Source organism: Stylophora pistillata, chromosome 5 (genome assembly GCF_964205215.1).
Source record: "Stylophora pistillata chromosome 5, jaStyPist1.2, whole genome shotgun sequence".
Classification (NCBI taxonomy): domain Eukaryota; kingdom Metazoa; phylum Cnidaria; class Anthozoa; order Scleractinia; family Pocilloporidae; genus Stylophora; species Stylophora pistillata.
In genome coordinates, this window is record NC_142523.1 from 3186711 (window position 1) to 3212035 (window position 25325).

Sequence of the window (25325 nt, forward strand, 5' to 3'; positions counted from 1 at the left end):
AGGATGGGGCCTCCAAGTCGACACTATCAAGTTACGTTTAAACAATACAGTACATCTGTCCGTCTATGAATCTGTATTTAAATTGTTTAAATTTGTTTTAATCTATCCACATTATCGCCTTCGTTCCGACTGTCACATATAGAAATGTTGGTTTTGAGTCTGTAAAGTAGTTTCTTCCCGGCTTTCAGTTGGAGAAACCGAAGCGAAATAGTGAACGGCGCGAAAAATTCAGATACGAGTCGTTACGCGACCCGACCCAGACCTCTCTCCCTTTTCTTACTTCTCCGCTTCAATCGCTCGCGCACTAACGCGCTTCGTTTTACAAACAAAACGCCTGGACCAGGCTAACTGTAAGTTAAGTCCCTTACCCTATATCCATCGACACTTCCTCTGGCCGGGGCATCAACAGGCTGCCATGAAAGCTCCACACTGCGCGCTTGTATTTTCCCCACTTTCACATCTTTCGGTTGGCTTTGAGGTGGATCTTGGCCAGAACGGGATCGTTCGATGGCACTGAAGGGTCCTGGGCCCAAATTGTTCCCGGCGCGAATCCTAAACTCCCAAAGCTCATAGTACCCAGGATTGTCGATTTTAAAGGAGGACGCTTCAACGGGGATTCTGGTGTCTTGCCATTTGTCAGGAGCATCTTCATTCGCCGTTTCTTCGACTTTTTTGTACTCCAAGAAATAGTAAAATCCGGGTCCGTTCCAGTACACCTTTGGCATTTTCTGCCAAATTAAAATTAATTCTTCTATTCAATTCAAATGAAAATTGGTGCAAATTCTACAATAGAGCGTTTTCCGATCGAGTGTCGTCAAACTAAAACCAAAGTTATCACAGCAGCCAATCAGAAGGAAGGAAAATACGTCCAAGAGCCAATAAGAACTCAAATTAAAGATGATCAAATGGCCGAAAGCGCGGGAAAACGCGGGCGACCAAGTCGCGCCTGGTTTTAGTTTTGCATTTGATTTGTTGAGAAAGTGGCGCGAGTTTCCTGGACCAATCACAGAGCGAAGTAAAGCAATACCAAAGCAATCCAGGATTATTTTCAAGTCACGTGGTGAGCTTCGGCCAATCAAAAGGTACTTACCGTCCAACCAATATCAAGTTCACTAGCCCCCTTTGGTACTCCACGCAAGTTCTCTGGGAATTTCTCTGGAGCTGTAAGGAAAGCAGGAAGAAGTCACGAATAAGCGTTGTGTTCGAAAACTCTCGAGTTTTTCTTCTCCCTAGTTTTGTTTCCTTTTACGGATTTCTATGGAAGTTCCGATTTCTTTCGCTTATTTTGCGAGACAGAGGTGGTTCCTACGAAATGCAGGAAATTGGCGCACGGGCACCCAAAAATGATCCCCTCGCGCAAGCATTGCGTTTGACCGCTTTTTTCGCACACAGAAACACAAACACACCTAACTGAGATGTTCTACAAATTCCAGCCTCTGTGGAGAAACTAGGACGACTTGGGCCAAAACTGTTTACAGCTCTCATGCGGAAACGCAGAGTCGACCAGCCGGTAAGGTTAAGCGTGAGGGATGTTGCATTTGGGTTTGTCTCCTTGTGGATGAGATAAAACACATCCGGTTCATGGTTCGATTCCTGTTCAATCAAGAAGTGCAAAATGGGAGCATCATCGGAGGGTACGGTAGTCCATTCAAGTACTGTTGTCCGATTGATGCACGTTTTCTCGTTTATCTTGAGGTTCGTTGGAGGGAACGGAACTCCTAGAGGGAATAAAAAAGGAGATGCTGTTAATCACTGCAGATAAGTTAGTGATTAAAAGTTGACCTAATTAACAACTTGAGGACTGCGACTTATTTCTCTCTTACTTCTATTTCTACTTCCAGATCTGTGAATAAATACCTCCGACAAACCGTGTTCGAGTATCCCCAATCGGAACGAAACAATCTTCAAAAAGCTCAAATACCCGTGGGGGGTGGGAGGGGGGAACGTTGAAACTTTGAATCACTCGATGCATTGATGAGAACAAACCTTTAATATTAACTTCAGCTGACGCCTTGTCTTCCGATTTCCTAGGTTCAGGCGTGTAAGCGACACAGGTGTAAATGCCAGCGTCGTCAACACTTATATCAGAGATTTTTAAAACGTTTTCTCCTTCTAACCACTCTATCTTTGAGTTGTACTTAACAACTGCATCATCTCTTTTCCAGTAATAGTTTAGTTCCAGTCTTGAATCGGCCTCTGCTCGGCAACGAAGGTCGATGTTGACGCGCTCTGGAACAACTTTGTCCTCTGGTTTAACTGTAATTCGCGTTTTTTCTGTGCCAAAGAAAACAACAGATAAACGCTTTAACTTACATGAGTGACCAAGACAGAATTTCTCCTTACAATATCAATACAATATTAAGCAGACAAGTGATGAGAATAGAGAAAGCATCACTTAGGGGATTATTAGTTGATCCAATACTAAATTCTTAAAACTAATATCGTAAGATCTATAGAGTAATAAGGTTAATCCAACAGAACCAAACAATACTTTAATTCTTTCTCTGGACGGGTTGTTCCCGTCAAGATTGCGTGAGAGATTCCTTTCCAAACTTCCCTATCAAAAATCTTTCTTGAAAAAGATAATAATTTATCCTTCCTGTTTAAGTATATAAAGCTTTTTCCAGCCTTCAAAGGGATTAAATCAGCAGTGGCAAGTTGCCAAGGACTTGCCACGCTTTTTACTTCAATGACTAATCCCTAACTTCCACTTTATTGATCGACCACTTCCTGATTTGTGGAAGTGAGGCAGCGCGGTTGGAGAGTACATGTAAGTATTCCCCGGTTAATGTTCGAACATACACTTCTGCAACTCATGCTTGTAATTCACGCGTGTAATTTGAATGTGTAATTCAGCTACCGCACCGCACCACTCCACTATAAGCATATGAAAGTGTGCACAATTCCCACGAAAACACGCTTGATACACATGTAATCCGTGGGGCAATATTTGTGAGCGATCCTACAGCAACAACAACAACAACAACAACCTTTATTCATGTGTCAAATCTAAAATAGCAGTTATACAACCACTAACTGGGGACACTAAATACTACCTAAAAATTTAAGAAATTTAAAAATAAAACAATATATATGTACAATTTAAAAATCTAACCTAAGTCTTACATAAAAGGCAGTTTTCACATTTACTATCAGTCAATTTAGAAACAAGGTCTATTCTACGTATGTTACATTTAAAAGATGATATGGATGTCAGTTCTCTTACATTTCTTGGTACAATTGCCCATACAGCAATGTCTATGCTATATTATATGAGATGTTTACCATAAACAATTGCTTCTCCTTTCTCCTCGGCCGAGTTCAAGAAGTTCGTGGCTTTACAACGATATTCGCCCTTATCATCCTCACCAACATCATTGATCAACAAGACGCCATCTGCCTGAACAGTGTAGCGTCCATCAGTTGTGATCTGTTCACCACCTCTAAACCACTCGAATGTTGGAGGAGGAGCAGCTTCTGGTTCGCATTTTAGAACGCCTTGACTATTTTTAAACAAGTAAAAGGGACCCAGTGGTTGGGAAAACGTTGGTGCTTTAGCTGAAAAGAAAAAATCCAAATCACAGTTATTTAAATGCATAAAGTTGTTTGAATTAACATTTTGATCCTCTATGTTTGACTAGCAACCCTGAATCACGCATAAGGTCACGAGGAAAATGGAAATGATCACCAACTCAACAGGCTCTTGATTGTTCACAAATTCTCCTTGTCAGCACCTTGCAAAATGCATACAATATTGTATCGAGAATAAGCATTCTGATGTTAGGATGTCAATGATAAAAACTTCAGTTACTCACCGCGGATATAGATCCAAGTGGATGATACAATCATTCCATGCTTGTTTTCCGCAACACACTGGTAAACACCATCTTCCTGCATTCTAGCATTTTGGATCCTCAACTTGTCGTTTTCTATTACGACATGTTGACTGTGGAAGTCAAGATAGGGAATTAACTGACTTTTTTTTCCCAGCAATCTGATCACTTCTTCATAAGAGAAGAGTCCAGTTCTATGCCTTAGGGCAAAAAAAAAAAAAAAAAAAAAAGCCCTAGCAGAATGTCACCCACATTGCCAATTCGCATTGAAACAAAACAGAGAGTTACACAATAGGCTGCTATGATGGGAATTAAATGTGGCAGTGCTATCACTGAGACACAATATGAGCCCTTATTGGATATGGGCATTTGCTGGTATAGGGGGGTGCTTAATGGGATGAGGGTGCCTACTAAATAGGGGTGCAAACTCAAGCAGGGCACAAACCAGAGAGAAGGCACTTATTGTAATGGGGGCACTGATCAAATCACTGCAGTATTCTCCATGCACATAACTTATGTGCATGTAAGAAAGGCTCCACCTCTAGACAGTACATGTTTGAGTACAAAAGCCACCATCTCAGCCAGTGTTTACTTACTCTGATGAGGGAATTATCTTTCCATCTTTGTACCACTTGAAAGATGGCACAGGATCAGCATATACATTACAATGCAATGAGCCATTCCCTCGAATGTCTACCTCCAACTTCGAAACAGGAGCTTTCTCCCACCGTGGAGCGACTAGCCAGATAAGGAAGAAAATTATTCTTTAGCTTATTCATTTATTCATTTGGTAAGGAATTCCAAACCTTTGGACCTCGGTGCATGATTGTAAACTTCTTGATATTAGTTCTGCAATAGTGTGTAGAGCAGTTTCTATCATTCTGAGTATCGTGTGCATGAATTTGATGATGAGTTGAAAAGAGAGTACGTCCCTTAAAATCTCTAAATTGTACTAAACATCAAATTGTTCAACTCTTAGATCTACATTTTAATTTTCTTCTAATTGAAGACAAACATTTCCTAGTCGGTACAGTCGAACCTTGATTATCCAGACTCGTTGGGACTTTGGTAAACAGTCCAGATAATCGCGAGTCCATATATTTGAAAATATGAATGTTAATGAAACAACAATGTAAAAAAAAAGAAATAAAAAAAACACACTTTAAATCCGAAAAGTCTGCTTCAATGACTCTCCAAGCGCTCGATCTTTTGAAAGCGGAGGAGGTATTGCACTGTTTTAAACGCACTTTTCCTGACCTTAAAACAAAATCTCTGAATTTTTTTACCTCATAACATTTGAAGATCGAAGCTCATAAATAATCATGAAAAAACGGGACCAAGGAAAAAGTCTGGATAATCGAGGTCCGGATAATCAAGGTTTAATTGCACACATAATTATAAGCCCTAAGAATTCAATGTTCATTGAGATTAAAAAAAGTTCAAGTTCATACTCAAGTGACCCATCTAATCTAAGCTCGCCCCTGTTTCCTTAGCATAAAGCGACTAGGAGTATCACAGGATAAGAGAGTACATGTCAAAAGCATTAGGAATTAAGGAGGTTATTATGATTGGAATACATAAAACAAGCTACAAGGAAAGCATAAAATTAAACGTTATAAATATCAAGGATATTAAAATTGAGATCTAGGAGTAAAAATACTGATTGAACACCTGAGGGGGGGGGGGGGGGGTGGTGGTCTTAAAATTCTCAATTGAAAGTAATGCTCTCAACCCCCACTATAGTTACATGTTTAGTTGCACCTACAAGACATGTCTGTTAACAAAGAAAAAGTCTTTTGTTGCTTATAATATTCTGGTATGAAGTCGAGGTATTTACACATTCCTCTACACAGAAATCTTTCATGAGCAGAAAGGGACACTTTTGAAAGTGAAAATTGGACTTTTGTTTTGTTTATGCTCTATCATAAGAAGACACTCACTACACAATAATTGAATTTTGCACTGAAATTTGTCTTTAAATTGCAAATCAACAAAAATACCACCTCTGACAAAACACAACAGTGGGAACTGGTTTTATCAAATTTCCATATTGTCTCCATAGGGCAAACTGTCTATTTATTTGATATTATCAATAGTCTAGTATAACATTGGTAGTTCCACATTATGGCCATATTCGTCATGGTGGACATCCAATTCCTGAGGGTGTCCCCTAGCAAAAGAGTTGACTGTACAATCAAACATACATGTACCATGTGCATCACCATGCTTACCTTCAACAATCAGATTTATTTTGTGACTCAGAGGGTTCCCACTGTTCATTGAATTCATTGCCTCGCATGAGTACTCTGTTGATTCATGTTTGTCTTCCTTTACGTCCATGATAATCAACTGCCGTCCAAAGAACAAGTCTGGGATGTCATAGTTATTTTGCCCACTTGTAATCGGCTGACCATCTCTCTTCCAGGTTATTTTTGGAGCTGGCCTGGAAGTTTTCAAAGATAAAGTATTGAGTATTAAAAATAGTAAGTCAAAGTTGTTTTTACCCTTAAAGTAATGAGATCTGATTGTTACTTGTAATATTTTTCGCCTCTCTAACTGTTATGCATTACTTTGTAAATAATTTCTAACTGATGAGTTTGAGTATTGTCGCCACCTGTTCACTGGATAACATTTGGATATTTAATGAAGAAGTTACATATTCCATCACTTCTGGGTCTTACAGGGTTAAGAAAAAAGAACAGCATGGAAAAACTACACCAAAAAGAGCAAACAAATCATGGACAATCATATCAGAATACAAGATGGATCTCCTAGTCTCTGAAGGAACAGTGGTCCAGGTTAATCAGATTACACCTTACAGCTCCCAATGTCATCAAAAACAAAGAAATCCACCAAATTACTGCTGCATGATACTTTTCATTCCAGCTTTAACCACAAAAAAAATTATAACCAATTTGAAAACTTTAACCCTGAGATAAGTGATTCACAAATTTGTCAGAAAAAAAAAACACTCAGCAAAATTACACGTACAAGGACATGTCAGTGCCAATGAGATTACAAAAAAGATTGGAAATAACTGATATCAAGATCTTTGGAGTGAAGGGGATTAAATTTTTTTTGGCAAACCATCTATAACTAGATCACCTTCCGACAGCAAGGCAGTAAAGAGTCTTGTTTCTTCCCTCAACGGCTATTTCAACCATTTTTGACAATGAATTTACTTCCCAGGAAGGTGTTCTTTGCGTCTCAGGGTCACCTAATATCAAACATAAAAGAAATAAATACAATTATCAACATAACAACACAAGTAAGACCTACACACGTATATGAACACATAAATGTATACTTAATGATAGAAACTATAACAGTGATGATAATAACAATAACAAAAACAACAGTCATGTGAATGCTGATGTATCCAGAAAATGACACAGGCATTCTCAGAGAAAAAAAGAATACTAAGTGCTCCCAATAAGAATGAAACCTACATGTACTGTGACCTTCTAATTGATACTTCGGATACTACCACCAAGCTACTCTTTGGAAGACCCAGAGCAGGCTAAACTGCTTATTTCTTTTTCAATCATACGCTTTGAAAATTCATCCATTTATTGCTTTATATTTTGGTATAAATTAGCTTTAATATAGTTTATGTATTAGTTGATGCAGCAATTTGGTTGTAACATAAGAAAAAAAATACATGTACAGTACTGGCTTCAGGAATAACAGCATTGCATATATGTTTCATACATTTAAATCCACCATATTGCAGGCAAGTTACACAAAAAAAATTATCATGTGCATGTCACATGGAAGTAAATACACTAAAATACATGTAAAAAATTACATGCAAATTCTTCACAGTGAATGCAAAATTTTACTCCCAGCATTCCATGTGAAAGAGGGCAGAGTATTTACTGTTATAGTTGGACATAAATTACTAGCACACATACTGCACACATAAATATGCCATCTTGCACATATTTTACATGTGTGCAGGTGCTGCTATTCCTGCAGCCTGTACTGTATGTATGCTCATTTGAGGCAACTGGGTTTGTAAACAGACTAGTTTAAAAACATATCTGCTCTTCCACCAAGATACTGCCAGCTCCATAGTAGGCTGGGGGACACACTTTGTACATGCCAATAGAGCACTGCGAGCATAGATAAAATTAAAAAAATTTCAAAATATTTTAATAACTATTTTCACCTGGACTGCTTCTAGTCACAATCAGAAAGCCAGATTGGTAGATGGTATCTGCTGCAACAATGGTACAAGCAATTCCTTTCAATCCTGAGATTTTGTCCACATCAGCTTGGGTAACAAACATGATGTGCAGCGTACCAAGTGGGGTAATGGCTATATGTTCATCTCTGTTCAGCTGGATGTTTTCCTTATTTGCCCAAGTATAAGAAGCACCATAACTGCCACCATGTGGCGGGCAATAAAATGAAAAAGGATCTCCAAGATTCACTGTCTGTGCAATGCTTGTTTTAGAGACAAAATCTTCAACATCTAAAGGAAATGAATATTAACATAAATTCCAAAATTAACAGATCCACAAAACAGTGCTGAACATTTAAATTCATGATAACAATTGTTCAAAATACCAACTTCAAGTTGTTTTGTGCAAGAGTAACCATTTTCTCAAAAATTCATGTCTGGCAAACTGCATGATAACCAAGAAACAGGAGAGTCCAAGCTAGAATTAGTTTTAGTTTTAAATACAACACCAGCTGTAACAAACTTTCAGAAGGTCTCATCAGAGGGTTCTTACTTACACTCTTAACATTAATTTTTGAAGTGTAAAGTTGACAAAATAAGAGCAACAGTTAATTTATGTCACATCAGCACTTTTCCAGGGATTTCATTAGAAGCCAGCAACTGGCGAACTCCAGCGGCCACTCTCCACTATCACCATTTCACCTCAGTTTTTACATGTTTGTTGGAAAATATTCTATATATTCTAAAGGCAAGTTTTTTGCAGATATTTTCTGGGTGTTGGGTGTTGGGTGATTTTTGTAACAAGTTCTAACAATTCAATCAACAACATGATTGGTTCACTGTGCACTGTGTTGAATGGACAGAAGAGAAAGACTGGTGACAAATCTACCTTGGTAACTGCTGCACTATCTTCCACCTACTTGTTTTCCAACATATGTCTACATCCGCAATTAATGAAATCCCTGCTATTCAGGAGACCTCTTAAATTCATTTGTCAGTTTGACTAAACTTTTTAGTCAGGACCTCAATCAGATGCTTGGGCCTCGGCAAGACAGTCCTCCCCTCCTTCCAGCTATATCTTTTAATGAGCAGTTTTACCCTGTCACACATTTGAGGCTGACAATTAATTAAGGTCCACCACCTGAGAAAATATCTGTCACTTACATGTTACTGCGACTTGCACCTTTCTACTGAATGTTTCTTTGTTGGCAGTGGTGTCCTTGACAAAACATTGGTAGTTTCCACTATTCTCAGCTTCCAGAAAACTTCCAGTTAATGAACCATCAGCACCAAGTGTGTACTTGGCACTTGGAAAAGTAATTTCAGTTTCATTGTGCTTCCAACTCCACTCTAGTGGGTTGTCACCCTGCGCATCACATGGGAGTCTGAAGCCCCAGTTCTTAGAAGCATCAAACTTTTTGCCAGACTTAACTTCTTCTGGCTTTATCAAATTCCCATCCAAGAAATCTACAATTCTAGGAGGGGCAGATTGTGGCTGTGAAACACCTTGACCTGGAAAAATAAAAACACCCAAAATTAGTTCACAAAGATGTGATTTAAGACCAAAAAAGTTATCTTCATCAAGTAACATTTGTGACCAGGCACAGGATTTCATACACTTTACAGTTAAACAGAACATTCCGTTTACTATTCGTTTGTTATCCGTTTAAAACAGATCATCAAAGCATTTAAACGCTTTGCTCACCTGTTTAACGTTATCAACAAAACGTTTAAACGGTTAATCTATCCGTTTAAAAAAAAAATCCATCCATTTAATGGTTGGCCTATCCATTTAACGGTTACTTGCATCCATTTAACGTTTTTGAAGAGCAACAGTATAAAACAGTCCCAAGAAGCATCGTTGAAAATCAATCGCGCTTCGATCGAGCGGCTATGTTGGTCTTTGCTTCAACTTCCCATTTGCAACTCTCTGGTATTAGAAGGTCTTCGATTAGAAGAATTCTCAATAGAGATATTGAGACATGAGAGCTCACATTACCTCACGAAAACAGATGTTCGTTAATTAACACAAGGAGAGCGAGATTTGTTTTCATGATTATGGAAATTTATTTCGATGGACGTGTACAGCAAAAATTTACCAAAATTGGTGGCTATCGGGTTTCTCATCTTTTATTTCCATTGATTGAAAGGAAACAGAAATTGCTTTATAAAAGCTATAATTACACTTTACTTTATGAAATCAAACACTAGATGAAACATGAGCAAAAGAAAGTTGCATATGCAAAATTGTTTCGATGGTTAACCGACGGTGAAATCTACAAATCTCGAAAATTTGGGCTAGACAATGGTTCTCAGCTTCTAGCTGAGTGTTTTTCTAAACATAATTTTTTCGAAACAGCAAATTCAAAGGAAACATAGATATATTCGCGTATAAGCCGAGATATTGCATGCAGGAGTAAATAGCAAAACAAGTTGAAGTTGGTCATTGACTTAAAAAAATATGTGGTTGCTTCCAACGGAGTGGTTTGTTGTTTTCAGAGCATAGTAAAAGTGGCTAACTGTTCGTCCTCAGCGTCGGTGTGGAATTCGTCATCCATCTCCTCCTCACCTGCTAGTTCTGCCATTTATTCGGAGTAGATTGCTTCACCTTCCAAGCTGTCTAGAGTATCAGAGATTTTGCAGGTTCTGAACGAGTGTATACACCAAATGCAAATATGGTGTCCAATTTGAATTGCCATTGTTGTGGACTGACTAGCCTCGTCTTCACGTGGAAACACAAAAGGATTATTACATGTGTGAGAGGCTAGTCAGTCCAGAAAAATGGCAATTCAAATTGGATGCCATATTTGCATTCGGTGTATAGAGCTTGCGAAAGTGTTTTAAAAAATTTCGAAACTGACCAATCAGAATTGCCCATTCCCACAATTGGTAAACAAACTCGTCGCGATCGATCGTCACCTGCTACAGTGTTAAAATTTGCGATCACGAAAAAAAACTTATCTTGGCTTCCCTACTCTGTAACCCAATCAAGTAATCTCTCATCCAGCCTCAGATATTTCCGAGTGTAACGGCGCGTCGTTGTGCGTTTCGCTGACATCTCAAGCTCTCCATTAAAGAGGTTCTCTTGATCTTTCCTCTAGGACTCACTGATGACTTAGGCCTAGTTTATACGTCGCCCTTCAGTCGAGTTTAATTCAGACGAATTTGATTCCATTAAATGTGTCGTTCCGTCGACATAAGTCGTGAGGTGTCACTCGAAAAGCTCGCCCCGGGTCGCTGCGGGCTCGCCCCGGGTCGCTGCGGGCTCGCCAAAATAAATTCAGAAAATGTATGCATTTCATTCGACGCGACGCTAGTGCAACACTAAAACTGAAGACGCGTTATCGATATGTTATCTGTCTTACCAAGACAAATTGAATTCGCTTTAGACATCGTGCTATCGTCGAATTTAATTGCTTGTGGGACCTTGAATTAAATTCGTCTGAATCAAATTCGACTGTAGCACGACGTATAAACTAGGCCTTACTCTCTGGTTTACTCGGAATGTATTTTCGACATCAATACTGCATTAAAACTCTTTTCTGTTTTGAAACTTTTGCATTCATTTCAGTTTGCTTGAGAATGGAATTCTTTGCACGTGGTCTCGGCTTATAGCCGAGTATTTTCAATTTACATGTTTTAAGAAGCTTCCCGATTAAAACAGACTGAAGTTTAGGGTCTCGGCTTATAGCCCAGATCGGATTATAGATGAATAAATATGGTACGTTATAATCCATTACTTAACATTTTTCACTTGATTGTGCGATTTCATTTCGGTCAATACGAAGAAGAAACAATGAAGGAACATGAAAAAAAAAAGACTTTGCTTCTCATTTCTAATTTGTTTTTCTGTCAAGAATGTTCAGTCCACATGGTATGATTGACAAATTGCTTGCTCTGCTTATATTTTATGCAAATTTTCAAACGCATTGCAAGCTCTCCAGAGCGAGACACTCTCCGCTCGCTTCACTAACCAGTGGATAGCTTAATTGCAGGCTAGTAATTTAATTTTACTTCGTTTTCTATTGGTGTCAGTCAAATATAATATTAGCATGAAACATCAGTCGCAAGAACAATTTGTACAATTGTTCGCAACAGTTTCTGATCAATATGTGCATGGCTTCCCGCTGTTCTTTAGCCCTCCTGATTATGATCCGTTCAAGGTTTTTGTCCATCCGTTTAACGTTTTAAACTATATCCATTAATAGTTTCTGTTTAACCGTTTAACACTTTAAGCTATCCGTTTATTTTTTTCTTGGCTGTTCAACGGTTTATGGAATCTGTTTTTGGACTTAGCTCTACCGTTTAACGCTTTGGACTATCCGTTTAAATGGATATGCAAACCATTTAAATGCTCTTAGCACCGGTTTACTATCTGTTTACAAACCGTTTATTTTCACCCATTTAACCAAAAAGCGTTAGTGTACGAAATCCTGTGCCCGGTCACATTTTTAAAGCTACTGCAAATAGCTTCCTTTTTTCTGTGTCGCCTTACAAAAAAAATCCTTGACATATATCTTATTAACCAAGCGCGAGGGCCGTACTGGGAGAATATTGGCCTGAGGTCTTGACAGTACGGACCAAGCGCAGCGAGGTCCATACAAAAAAGACTGAGGGCCGATATTCTTCCAGTACAGTCCCGAGCAAGCTTGGTTAATAAGAGATTTATTATACGACTGAAGTTCAAAGGAACACAAGTGCCGTATCATTTGGGACCATTCGGGACAGTGCCCGGTCCAATACTGAGAGAATATTGACCGCCAATAGAGCATTTTGATTGGTTGATTTTAGTTATTGGCCCTCTGACTGCCCGAGTCGTGTAATAAATCCTGGTATTGTATATAGGTAAGAGCAACCATGCCGTAAGAGCTAACTAAACCTAATTCAATAGTAAAACTGTACAATCAAAATTCTGATTATCTGAGCCTTGATTATCTGAGTTTTTTGATTAACCAGACTTGCTTCTTTGAAACTTTTTTCCGTTAAAGAACATCACTTGGTAACATTCAATATTCATGAAAACTTTTTCCTGTCAATCAAAGTACATGTAATGAAACACAAATCTGCACATTGTCAAGTTTAATGCACAGTAACTATACATTGTACTTAAAGTTAGCACTTTAAACAAAGTGATTTGAGAATGTTCCTTCATTCTTGCTTAATAATGATTAAATGATACATATATTATTAGCTTTCAGTTTTAAAAGACCTGTAGCTCACTAATATTCATATTTTTTCATTATCTAGAGACTAAATTAACCCCACTACCCAGCCCTGACCCTGCAAGGTTTGACTGCACCCAACCATTCTAGACACCCAACCATTCTACTGCACCCAACCATTCTACTGCACCCAACCATTCTACTGCACCCAACCATTCTACTGCACCCAACCATTCTACTGCACTCAACCATTCTAGACACTGTTCCATATGCATCATTACAGTAATTGATAATTGGCCCATTAGAACTGGTCTCAGAAACTCATGGGGATCATCAATAATTGAGATTTTATACGTATGATGGACGATCCTCGCAGTAGATAGCGCTATTTGAGCAATAGCGAAATTCAGACCTGAAAAAAATCAGGCCTGTACGGGACTCGAACCACTGACCTCTGCGATACTAGTGCAGCGCTCTAACCAATTGAGCTAACAAGCCAACTGAGAGCAGGCCGTTAAGTTGATTCGTAATGAACCCGTGAAAGTGATAAATGAGATAGAATAAATATATGAAAATCATATATTTTGAACTGCGGTATTTGATACGTATGATGGACGATCCTCGCAGTAGATAGCGCTATTTGAGCAATAGCGAAATTCAGACCTGAAAAAAATCAGCTAACAAGCCTGCTCTCAGTTGGCTTGTTAGCTCAATTGGTTAGAGCGCTGCACTAGTATCGCAGAGGTCAGTGGTTCGAGTCCCGTACAGGCCTGATTTTTTTCAGGTCTGAATTTCGCTATTGCTCAAATAGCGCTATCTACTGCGAGGATCGTCCATCATACGTATCAAATACCGCAGTTCAAAATATATGATTTTCATATATTTATTCTATCTCATTTATCACTTTCACGGGTTCATTACGAATCAACTTAACGGCCTGCTCTCAGTTGGCTTGTTAACTCAATTGGTTAGAGCGCTGCACTAGTATCGCAGAGGTCAGTGGTTCGAGTCCCGTACAGGCCTGATTTTTTTCAGGTCTGAATTTCGCTATTGCTCAAATAGCGCTATCTACTGCGAGGATCGTCCATCATACGTATCAAATACCGCAGTTCAAAATATATGATTTTCATATATTTATTCTATCTCATTTATCACTTTCACGGGTTCATTACGAATCAACTTAACGGCCTGCTCTCAGTTGGCTTGTTAGCTCAATTGGTTAGAGCGCTGCACTAGTATCGCAGAGGTCAGTGGTTCGAGTCCCGTACAGGCCTGATTTTTTTTTTTTTTTTCAGGTCTGAATTTCGCTATTGCTCAAATAGCGCTATCTACTGCGAGGATCGTCCGTCATACGTATCAAATACCGCAGTTCAAAATATATGATTTTCATATATTTATTCTATCTCAATTGAGATTTTATCATACAGTCTCAAGACTGTGCTCTAAAAAAAAAATTGAGGGGATTCCACTGCTCTGAAACTGTGAAATCCAGGGTGCCCAGCAGAGGCTTTTTCTGAAAAAAAAACTGAGTCGCCCAAGGACAAAAATAAGGCACCAGCGGAGGGGTCACTGGGCACTGCTAGACCACAGTCCTGAGTTTGAGGTGGATCATTTGAATAAAATAACAAAAGGTACAGGCTGTAATCTACACAAAAAAATTGATGATCCTTTATTAGTTGCAAATTTATTCAAATCAACTAAAATTACCATTTATCAGAGTCGCAATGCTTGACATCCAAAGTAATAGACCCAAATGCCGCATCGTGAAGACTTGTGCCTAGGAGGAAAAATAACATTCTTTGAATCATCATTTACATGTACAATACATTTCGGACTCAACACGACAGAGTTCACACTTAAACTCCAAAGATCTGATTGCAAATTTCACTCTCTAACTGCAATACATTTCTTGGTAAGTCACAAGCTGCCCTGATGGTCCCTGAATGGTGTCATAAATAAGAACACAGAAAGACCTGTCCTCTCCAAGAGATTTTCACAGCAAGGTGAATCAGGACCACAAGTGGTTCCTCCTTTTCAGCTAAGTTCAAATTCATTCAGGGCTTGACACTAACAGTAGCCCACTAGCCACAGACTTGTAGAAATTCAGTTTTGGCTAGTGGTTTCCGATTTCCACCAGCCAGTTTGGCTAGTTGGTAAACAAACTGAAATTGTCATAACATCTAAGATGTCAATAGCCACTTAGCTATTAAGTTGAAAAGTTAGTGTCAAGCCCTGTTCATTATACGAGTTTTAAAGAATAAATGTGACCTCTCACGCGAAAACGTTCCTAATGGTAGCCGTTCGAACAGTGAACGGAACGGCAAGCGAACGGGTGACGAACGGCTAGGCAAGCCGTTCGAAATGGATAATGTGAACGGATGAACGGCTAATTAAAATTTTCGAACGGATGAGGTCGAACGGATAAACGGCTAATGATAATTTTCGAACGGATGAGGTCAAACGGATGAACGGCTAATGAAAATTTTCGAACGGATGAACGGCCAATTAAAATTTTCGAACGGATGAGGTCGAACGGATGAACGGCTAATGAAAATTTTCGAATGTATGAGGTCGAATGGATGAATGGCTAATTAAAATAATTATCGAACGGATGAACGGCTAATGAATATAATAATAATTTATTTTCGAACAGATGAGATCGAACGGATAACGGCTAATGAAAATTGTCGAACGGATTAAAAACGGCTAATAAAAGTTAATTTTTCCAACGGCAGCGGTCGAACAAGTGATCGCCTGTAGAAATTATTTTGAAAAGAACTGATGGTTTCGTCAAAACGAGTGCCAACACAGGTGTCCCAAGCTCTTGTCTCGAGCAAAAGCGAAGGATTATTTCAGGAAAGCGTCACGCGTTGGGTTACGCGGTGTTAAGTTATGCGAGGTATTTGACACAATCTGTGGAAAGATCACTTGAAACGAGTCGAAACTCGATCGTTTGAATAACTCGACTTCACTTTCGGCGCATTCAAATGGATTATAATTAATATTTTTACTATTGAATTCCACCGATTAAGATAAGGTACAACCAAGGAACTTGCACGCGAAAAGCATATGATAGTTCTGAAGTTCAAGTTCAAATTTCCATAATTCCAGCTTCCCTGTCAGTCCATCAAAAATGCGTTGCCTTGGTAACTGCTAACAACTTGTGTCAATTACTGCCTTTTCACACAATCACAAAATGGAGAATTCAACGAGAGAAGAAGACGTTTCTAGTATCGTCACCAAAGTGCAACAGTTTTTACAAGTTGGGTGCGGATGTCATCGAGGGTTGAAAGGCGACCAGTGTTCGGATTACTTCAAAGCGGAAACTGTTATTAGCAACCTATACGACTGTCTGGAACTTTCTCATGCACAACTGGACTTAGTAATCTTGGCAAACCCTCAAGCGAAACCTTCGACGAAAGACGATGTGGTCGCTATATTCCGCCAGCAACTTGCTGTTAAGACAGAAGAGTGTCGTCACCTGGTGAACAGGCTGGATGCCATGGAGGAGGCGACAACAAAAATTCTTTCCTGTCAGATGCAAATGCAGGAAAGCTTCATTAAGGTATTTACCAACCCGTGGTCTAGAGTTTTTTCTGCAATTACTTGCGCAAATTTCTTTCAAAAAGCATGAAAGACGAAAGAACTGTTAAAGATTTGTATCAGTCAGGTGAACCAAATTATCTGTTCTACTTTACAGATGATGGAGAAAATACAAACATCTGTTTCAGAAACAGAAGATAAACTGCTGAGGAAAATGACTGTATTGGCAGACAACCTATCCAACTTTGAGGCACACCTTGGCTCCTTGGAGGGACAATCCCAAAATAATTATTCCCTGGTAAGAGGTTCTTAGATATCAACTACTCAGGTTCCTGTTAAATAACTTTAGAAAAGAGGGCTCCCTTAATTTTCACTTATGAGTAGATGCTAGACTTAGAGCAGACTTAATGCAACACAATGACAATGCGTATTTCTCACACACCCCTGGGAGCCATGTCAAGCCAACCACCGCAAGCATGACCTTTATTCACACAATAACAGCTATCAAATTTTACAAGTATACATGGAGTTTCAAAACATGAACTAGTTAAGAATCGAGACAAAATCTAAAATCGTTTAGAAGTGTAATGAACAACTGAAAAAACTCTTGGGTGGGTGGGTGGGAAGGTCAAGCAATGGCGGTCAACAAAAAACAACTGACCGCCTTACACATCACATGACCTTAACCCATCCCCAGGCCCCAGCGGTGTGTGAGAAAAACATTTTCCACTTATTTCGTTCCACTCAGCCAGTGGAAAATCACCCTTCTCACACACCCCTGGGAGCCATGTCAAGCCAACCACCGCAACGGCACAAAGCATAGAGTGAAAAACTAAGAGAAATACTATTTCCAAAAACAAAACCCACAAGGCTTACAGAATGGAACATAATGTGCAAGTAGCAAGCCTTGCCAAAGTCAAACAGTCTCATAAGGGCACTAGATAATGCAAAAATCAGTTCATAAGTACAAAAAAGGTTCTGAACAGCTTGGGATCACGCCTATAATTCATGAGGTTTGGTCTTGAATTGTCCTGGTAACCAGAAGCAGGGACTCCAAAGACTCCTCAATATAGTTATTCTGTGCCTTGTCGCTACGCCAACCGCCCTGCCTCTGGAACAGACGCTCAGGGACCCCAAAAGCTGCTGTGGCTGTAGCGCCTCCAGATCGCTGACTATGAATTCCATACAAGGCAGGATCTAGCCCCTCCTTCCGCAGCTTGGCCTTAATCAACTCAGCTGCCCGGCTATATGACATAGGATCTATCCTAACCTTCATTCCCTTCTTTGTGGACAACACCCGCCTGAATAGCCGCGACTTCCTGTCATGATTGCCAACCCTCAGAAACTTCTCAACCACTGCAACCGGGCAAGGTGATGAATCGCTGTGAGCTATGAAAACCCACGAGCCTTGGCGAAACTGATCATTCTTCCTCTGTGTGAGAAATATGGCAAGATGAGAATCCTCAAACTGAAGATTGTCCACAGTCAATCGACTCAGATCGTCCCAGCGAAGGAAGCCGAAGAAACCCAAAGCGAACAAAGCAGCTACCTGGATATCAGACAAAGGGCCTTGCTCGAGGCGACGGATAGCACTCTTAACATGGCTGGCTTCCAGAGGCCTCCTGCGATTTGGGGGCTTAGCAAGGATCCTTCTTCCGGCCTCCGCCACCTGCTGTATGAGCGGATGGTCACTCAGTTGCTGATAGCCACTCTTCTTATGGACCCAGCTAGCTCCATTGATAGCAGAGTTAATACAGGAGACTGAACGGTCCTGCTGGATAAGATGTACCAAATACAAGGAAAACACTGTAGGATCCGCTGGTAGGGGAGTGGCCTCACATTGGACGGCCCATGTTCGCCACGCTTCATAAGCACGGACATAAGTGCTGACTGTCTTCGGTGCTCTGTCCTGGATCAGGATCGCTGGTAGAGACTTCGCAAGATACTTCAGTCTAGGATGAGTCATAGTCTCCCCACGTAACCAGCCAGATAAGTTAACACCCTCTGGGACAGGGCTGGAAACTGAAAGAGAATGTACCGAGTAAAACACTGCGTACATCATCACCTCCATAACACTCATTAAAACATGCCCAAACAGCAAGACTTATAAGGCTTTACAAACTAGCCAACACATGCACATTGGCAACCAGTACTAGAATGATGTTCCCCTTTGGCCAACACGGCTAGGGGCTACTTTGCCAAAACAGCAAACAGAGTGCGCGAAAAAACTTTACAGACATCCACATTAACATACAGCCAGCATACACCGCTAACCAGTGTTAGCGGTACCCCTTAGGCCAACACGGCTGGGGGCGGCTCTGCCATAACGGCAACAAACTGCTAGTCACGTAGTGTTCACATTTAGCGGCTGTCAATCCAGAGCATAATCACAAACATGCTGTCTTGTCAAAACAACAACTGACCAGTCATGAGCCACATCATCTATCCAACTCCCACACGACAATGTTGGCTGGCTCAAGATCGCAAGAGCTGAAAACGAGGTCCAAAACAGACTTCATCATAGTAGTTTCACCGAGAGGAATGTTCAGCATATGCCGTCAAAACAAAGTTTGAGTGCCAGAATGGAGAAGGAAGGAACGCCCGTTGTGAAAATGTCACTAGCTGCTGATCCTGATAGGAAGATCCCTTCGTATGGTAGAATCTGCATGGACTGGCTAATGAAGGACTTCCAGCTCCCACTCTTCTCCACCAGAAGTGGCCACCAACTTGCTGAACGCCACTCAGGAACTATCAAGGTGCCATTCTCCCTTCCTGCTGACATGTGCCTCAACACACGTGGAACCAGGTATGGAGGAGGAAAAAGCCAATTAACTTCATGAGACCAAGAAACTGTAAATGCATCCGCTGCCACACAACCTGGGTTATGATACCTGCTGCAGTACCTCTCCAACTGCTTCGTCTTCAGGCTAGCAAACCTATCAATGGTGTGGGGACCCCACAAGGTGTCAATGTAATCAAAGCAAGCTGGGTCTAACATATAGTCATTAGAATCCTCCAACCTCGACAGCTCGTCTGCTCTCGTGTTCTCATCTCTGCTAACCCACTCAACTGTTAAGCGCATGCCAAGTTCCAGGCACAGCCTGTAAACTGCTACAGCCTCCATGTGCAGCTCCTTGATGCGGCTTCCTACTGACAAAACAATTTCTGCATTCCTGTTGTCGGTGCGATGGAGCACATCTTTACCCCTGACTTCATCTGCAAAAGATTCCAGCACACGCCTGATGGCAGTCACCTCTCTAAACGTAGAACTCTTTTCACTTTCCTCACGGGACCAGCTGCCCCTGGCTACCTTATCACTCAACTGCACTGCAAAACCACCCCAACCTTGCCCACTTGCATCTGAGTAAGTAATAACCTCTACTTTCGGACTAGGGGACCATATAGGATAACCACCAGTGTCAAAATTAACTTTCCAAAACTGGACTTCAGCTTGACTCTCCGGAGATATCAAGAAAGGTATGTCCCAGTGAACTGTTTGACATATGTCCCTGTAGAGTGCCCTAGTCCAGAGTCGTGCTACAGGGCCCAAGGCAAGACCCATGGAAACCAGTGAACCAGTGATGCGTGACAAGTGTCGTGCTGAAACCACAAATTTCTTAGCTATAGTATCATTCATCAATTGTTTCAAAGCATCAACCCTCCTTGGTGGAACCTGGAAAGTTCCAGATCGCAAATCCATTAGAAAGCCCAGAAGTTCACCACATTGTACTGGCTCCCACTGACTCTTCTCTTTGTTGGTGACGAAGCCACTCAACAAAACATCCCTCCTAACCTCTGCTGACAACCTGACTGCCTCACCTCGGTCCTGGTCTGCACCTGCTCCATCGTCCAGATATGTAAACAATCTGAAGCCTTTACCCCTCCAGTGTTTCACGAGTGCTCTCTGGATCTTGGTGAAGAGGTAAGGACCAGTTGATAAGCCAAATGGAAGGACCATGAATTTAAAAAACCTTAGCTGCCCCTTGTAGAATAAGGAAAATCCGAGGTATTTGCAATGCTGAGGAAATATTTCGATGTGATGATAACCACTTTTATAATCAAATTTAAAAAAACCAATCGCCTTCATGAAATAAGTCTGCTGCTGTGCGAATGTCATCGTACTTAAATTTGCATGACCTCAGGAACTGGTTGACATAACGCAAGTCCACGATTAGGCAGCGTTTTTGGGCAGAGTTCCTCACAACGCCCAGTGGGTTGCATACCACCAAGTCCTCACTTTTCACCTCAACTACAGCACCAGACAACAGTAACTTTGAAATCTCAGTGCAAACAAAAATATTATCCTCGACAGCACTGGGATGGTTCCTGAAAAATGCCTCCTGAGGAAGGGAAATAAATGGTAAGCTATAGCCTTCTTGAAGGACACGCAGCACCCACCTGCTAGCCCCAATGTTCTGCCAAAACGAGATATTCTCCCTCAATCTGCCTTTCCCAACAGTGGGACAAGCAAAATCAACATTCTCGAACTCAAGATATCCTCTATATACACTCTCTTCTAGGGGGAAGTTCAGGGCATCACTGTTGACTTCCAGATGATTGCCCATTGTTCTGGCCCCATCCTGGACTTCCACTTGCGACTGATGCACGGCAATCCTGGGCGTAATGGCCGTTTCGACCGCAGCGAAAACACAACTGCCTGGGGTCACATGCCACGTTGGACGACATTCCCGCCGTTCGGAAGTTGTGGGTTTTTTCAACCACACGTTTCGACCCATCAACTCCTCGTGGTAGGGGCGACTTCTTCGGTTTCCACTTCGCTGCAGCTGCCTTTCGTTTCTCCTCCCTGAGTTGCTTGCTTTCTTTGATGTCCTTTTTTATCCGTTTTTCGTCGCCAGAATCACTAGCAAGCGGCTCGGCTGCATAACATTCCACCGTGTCCCACCCATATTTATCGGCAAGACAAATGTGCTTATTCCGTTCTAAAAGAAGTTGCTCACCTTCTTCGAGGAGCTCGGAGCTAGACTCATCATCACTCGTATTCTTAGCCCTGTCAATTTTATCCAAGACGTCACGATTAAGTTTGTACTGCTTTTTGTTTCCCTCGAAGCGAAACTCCGGCTCCGGATCGCTCAGTTTGCCATGTTTTCGAAGCTTCGCATCATCAATCTCGTTCTTCAGCTTCTTTAACTCTTTCGAATACAGTTTCTGCTGCTGCAACAGCTCCTTTGCCCAACTTGGCGGTTCCTCGGTTCGGTTTGGAGGGTCCTCGCGCTTCGGGCTTTCTTGCCTTGATCCTTGACTTGATCGACTATTACCTCGCTGACTAGGGCTTTTGTTGTATGGCTCAAGTCGCCTAACCGCCCGAGAACTCCTCTTCGAACGTCTAGTTTCCTTCGGCATGCTTTACTAATGATTCGTGACTAACTATTCGTAACAAATGTAAATAATACAAGCACTTTCGCAGAAAAAGGTCAAGCAACGGCGGTCAACAAAAAACAACTGACCGCCTTACACCTCACATGACCTTAACCCATCCCCAGGCCCCAGCGGTGTGTGAGAAAAACATTTTCCACTTATTTCGTTCCACTCAGCCAGTGGAAAATCACCCTTATTTTTCTCCTTGCTTTTCAGCTCGATGTCACGATAAACAACCAATGTGATGAGATACCGCCGTTAGACGTACCCATTGAGCCGTCTGGAGATGACATGACCAGCATTGATAAAGACCTGCTACTTAGTCTATGCGAGGAACCAGCTGACATCCCAGTTGGGCAAGCAGGAACAAGTTCGGTTTTCGAAGTCGGCGAAGAATTGATTGGTAAATGTGTGACCCCAAGGAAAGTGAAAACAGTCCAGCAGACCCTGGGAAGTGAAAATGAACGGCACTTGTGTGCTCTAAAGCTCCTACCATCTTTCTTCACCACTGAGGAACTTGCGACCAGCAATACCGATGGTACCTATGGCAAAAAGTGTCTTGACATCGCCAAACTCAATTCACTTAAAGTTTTAGTTTTTACAAAGTGTCCCACTAGCAACAACGAGGAAAAAGAAAAGCTCTGGAAGTTCATCAAAAGTAAAATAAATTCTAAGTGTCGAGCTATCCGTAAGTTTAATACCGCGAAAGACTCACCTGATCGTTCATCCTAGTAAAATTGAATACTTTTGATTGTAGTTTTGAGGAATAAGTTGGTCGTATTTCACTCCCTCCCCTAAAAAATACTGCGTCTGAGGCTAGGATGAGAAAAGCCTACATTGCGTTGGAATTCATGAGAATTAACATCATATCAGGTATTTCTGCGCGAGCGAACTGGTTGAAAGGTTGAAGATTTATTTCGGGGTCTTAGGTCTTACTTTTCGGGGTCTTAATTTTCGTAACACCCAGATGTAGTTGATACAGCAGTGTCTTCTCACGAAAACTGAATTAGAATAATTATTCAGTTCATTCGGTTCATTGCTAATTTTATTTTTAACGTTTTTACATGGTCTCACATTTCAATAAAGTAAAACAGCATAAGTAAACAAAAAGAAAGGGACTGAATTTAAAGAAAACCGCTCCAAAGTCTGTTTGCGTTAATTTAGATGTAGATTACACAAATATCGCTTCTTACTTATCACACCTTTGGCCAGCCATTGTCAAGTGTAAGAACAAAAGCTTTAGAAATACATATACGCATACTGAAACCGCCCATTAAGTCCACTAAAAAATTCCGAGAGAACATGTTTGTCTACCTGTCTTTAGAGAGATCTCTTGGCTTGATGCGCATTCCAAAACAACGCAAGAAACAAAAAGGAACTCTTAGTATAATTATATTCAAATCATTATGAATGCGCTAATCGGACGTTGCTTTCAAAAGAATATCAACACTATCACGAGTTTGTCAGTTCAAATCCTTTTAGCAAGCCGCCGTAAAACGCTAAGCACGTGCTACCATTGTCACTTCAAAACATGGAAGTTGGACTGAATTTCTTTCGAAGAAGATTGAAAGAAGGTTGATGTTCGATTTAGCTAGGCTTTGTTAAGCTTTTAATTGGCTGCTTCAGCTCACACATATAAAGTAAATTATCTTCAGATACGCCCGGTGCAATCTGAGTTAAGCAGTTTTCCACTAAACACGTGTCAAAGTAAGATATGCCCACAGCGATTTGATGTGTGATTTTTTTTCCACCACTGATCTTTTGTCACACTAGCTGTAGAATTTTTAGTATTGGTTCTTTTGTGGAGTTTTGATATGCCGCGGACTTGCCACTTGTCTTTTGTCTCACTAGCCAGGGATCGCGCATTGTAAAACGGTTATCTTTGAGCGTGCACGAAAAAATCCTTCATGGATCGAAAGCGTGAAATTCTAAATCACATCTGCGATGAACGCCTCGATTTATTGGAGGAACTAAAGGAAACTGAAAAAAAACTGCAAGAGACAGTTGCAGCTGTATCAGAACAACAAGATTTATCTTCTGTTCTGGAGAACTATCATTCTGTTGTTGAAAGTTTCGAGAACATGCGGCAGGGATTAGATGAATTGGAGGAGAAAGTAATATCGACACTTTTGTAACTGCTCTATTTAGAGCAATCAGTCAAACAACGGCTCTTTTAGGAGCCACCAAACACAGTAAAGTCATGACCAATTGGACAGGACTGACATCTTATTTTTGATAGTACATTGAGATCCTACTTCCTGTAGCTTCGGCTCTCTAACTGTACTTGAAGATGGGCTTTCTAACACTCTAGTTGGCAACTTTCTCTTTCCTGGAGATACTTTGTTCTTGTCGCTCGGCAGAAGGTCAAGTGTGGGGTTCGTAGAGGCGTATGACTCACAGGGTAGACACCGTCGCGCAAGAGGCCGGAAGGGATAAAATTAACCTAAGACCCAAGCCTCTTGCGTGGCCATGTCCACCTTGTTAGTCAAAGGCCCAGGCAGACACGAACAAGCGTGGAAATTATGGTAGAAAACCTTCGTTTTCAGCACAGTGCGTGGGGATTTTTTGAACTGAGACACTTTTGTTCCCTATACTATTCCTTATAACGCATTCAAATTCTCGACGGTTTCTCGCGTAACTTAACACCGTGTCACACAACACGTGACGCTTTCATGAAATAATCCTAAGCTTTTGCTCAAGGCTTTTGCTGGGACGCCTGTGTTGGCATTCGTTTTTTGGTTATTGTAAGCTCAGTGTTGGTTATGACTTTAATAAGAAGTGGTGGCTCCTAAAGGAACCGTTTTGTAATACCTAGAGTGCAATGTCGAACGCTCGACCTCTAGGATTTCCCCTACGAAATGCAATGAAGGGTCATTGGGAGTTTTGATGCGTTCTTGCATTCATTCAGGTTGACGGTAGCAATGTCGTTGTTTCACGGCGCTGGGGCAACCAGATCTTCGGTACCTGGCTTGCAGAATTGACGAATTCCATGAGAGGTCACACATTAGCGCGAGGTTGATATTCCGCTTACAAATAACAACAGCTTAATGAAGAATTGAGTAACCAAACGGTAAACGGCGTTCAAACGGTGAGGGATTTTTTACAACCGATAGCTCGAGGCGTTCGAACGGCTGATGAATTTTCTTGAACGGATAGCTCGAGTCGCTCAAACGGATGATGAAATTTTTAGAACGGATAGCTCGAGGCGTTCGAACGGATGATGAA

The 25325-nt window shown here is 41.0% G+C and overlaps 3 protein-coding genes across 10 annotated transcripts in view; 1 reads left to right on the forward strand and 2 right to left on the reverse strand.

Moving 5' to 3' along the window:
* The window catches only part of LOC148729842 (fibronectin type III domain-containing protein-like), a 49304-nt gene that overhangs the window by 17524 nt on the left and 6455 nt on the right, over positions 1–25325 (reverse strand). For 3 of the 8 annotated variants that reach the window (XR_016001173.1, XM_088759976.1, XM_088759981.1), the window contains exons 1-11: positions 9184–10829; positions 8005–8310; positions 6939–7050; positions 6065–6276; positions 4430–4571; positions 3816–3946; positions 3286–3558; positions 1987–2274; positions 1407–1718; positions 1091–1161; positions 369–728 (exon numbers count right to left, since the gene is read on the reverse strand). Coding sequence is in view for 6 of the 8 variants with exons in the window: in XM_088759976.1 (XP_088616102.1) it covers positions 369–728; positions 1091–1161; positions 1407–1718; positions 1987–2274; positions 3286–3558; positions 3816–3946; positions 4430–4571; positions 6065–6276; positions 6939–7050; positions 8005–8310; positions 9184–9658 (2682 nt within the window). In the remaining 2 variants the exon portion in view is untranslated. Of the gene's footprint in view, positions 1–368; positions 729–1090; positions 1162–1406; positions 1719–1986; positions 2275–3285; positions 3559–3815; positions 3947–4429; positions 4572–6064; positions 6277–6938; positions 7051–8004; positions 8311–9183; positions 10834–14888; positions 14959–25325 lie in introns of those variants that run through there. The other 5 variants (XM_088759977.1, XM_088759978.1, XR_016001174.1 and 2 more) reach the window with 5 other exon arrangements.
* Positions 14960–23383, forward strand: LOC148729843 (uncharacterized). Its single transcript, XM_088760000.1, has 3 exons — positions 14960–16746; positions 16882–17022; positions 22317–23383. The coding sequence occupies exons 1-3, from the start codon at positions 16378–16380 to the stop codon at positions 22830–22832; spliced, it is 1026 nt and encodes a 341-aa protein (XP_088616126.1). The 5' UTR covers positions 14960–16377; the 3' UTR covers positions 22833–23383.
* LOC148729844 (uncharacterized) lies at positions 21261–22132 on the reverse strand. Its single transcript, XM_088760005.1, has one exon. It carries the CDS (start codon positions 22083–22085, stop codon positions 21261–21263), a length of 825 nt encoding a protein of 274 aa, XP_088616131.1. The 5' UTR covers positions 22086–22132.

Excerpts from the sequence above, each read along its gene's own strand:
- LOC148729843 (XM_088760000.1), top strand. The coding sequence starts at position 16,378 with ATGGAGAATTCAACGAGAGAAGAAGACGTTTCTAGTATCGTCACCAAA. Across the intron at positions 16,747-16,881 it reads TGCAGGAAAGCTTCATTAAG|ATGATGGAGAAAATACAAAC; the intron begins GTATTTACCAAC and ends TCTACTTTACAG. Across the intron at positions 17,023-22,316 it reads CCCAAAATAATTATTCCCTG|CTCGATGTCACGATAAACAA; the intron begins GTAAGAGGTTCT and ends CTTGCTTTTCAG.
- LOC148729844 (XM_088760005.1), bottom strand. The coding sequence starts at position 22,085 with ATGCCGAAGGAAACTAGACGTTCGAAGAGGAGTTCTCGGGCGGTTAGG.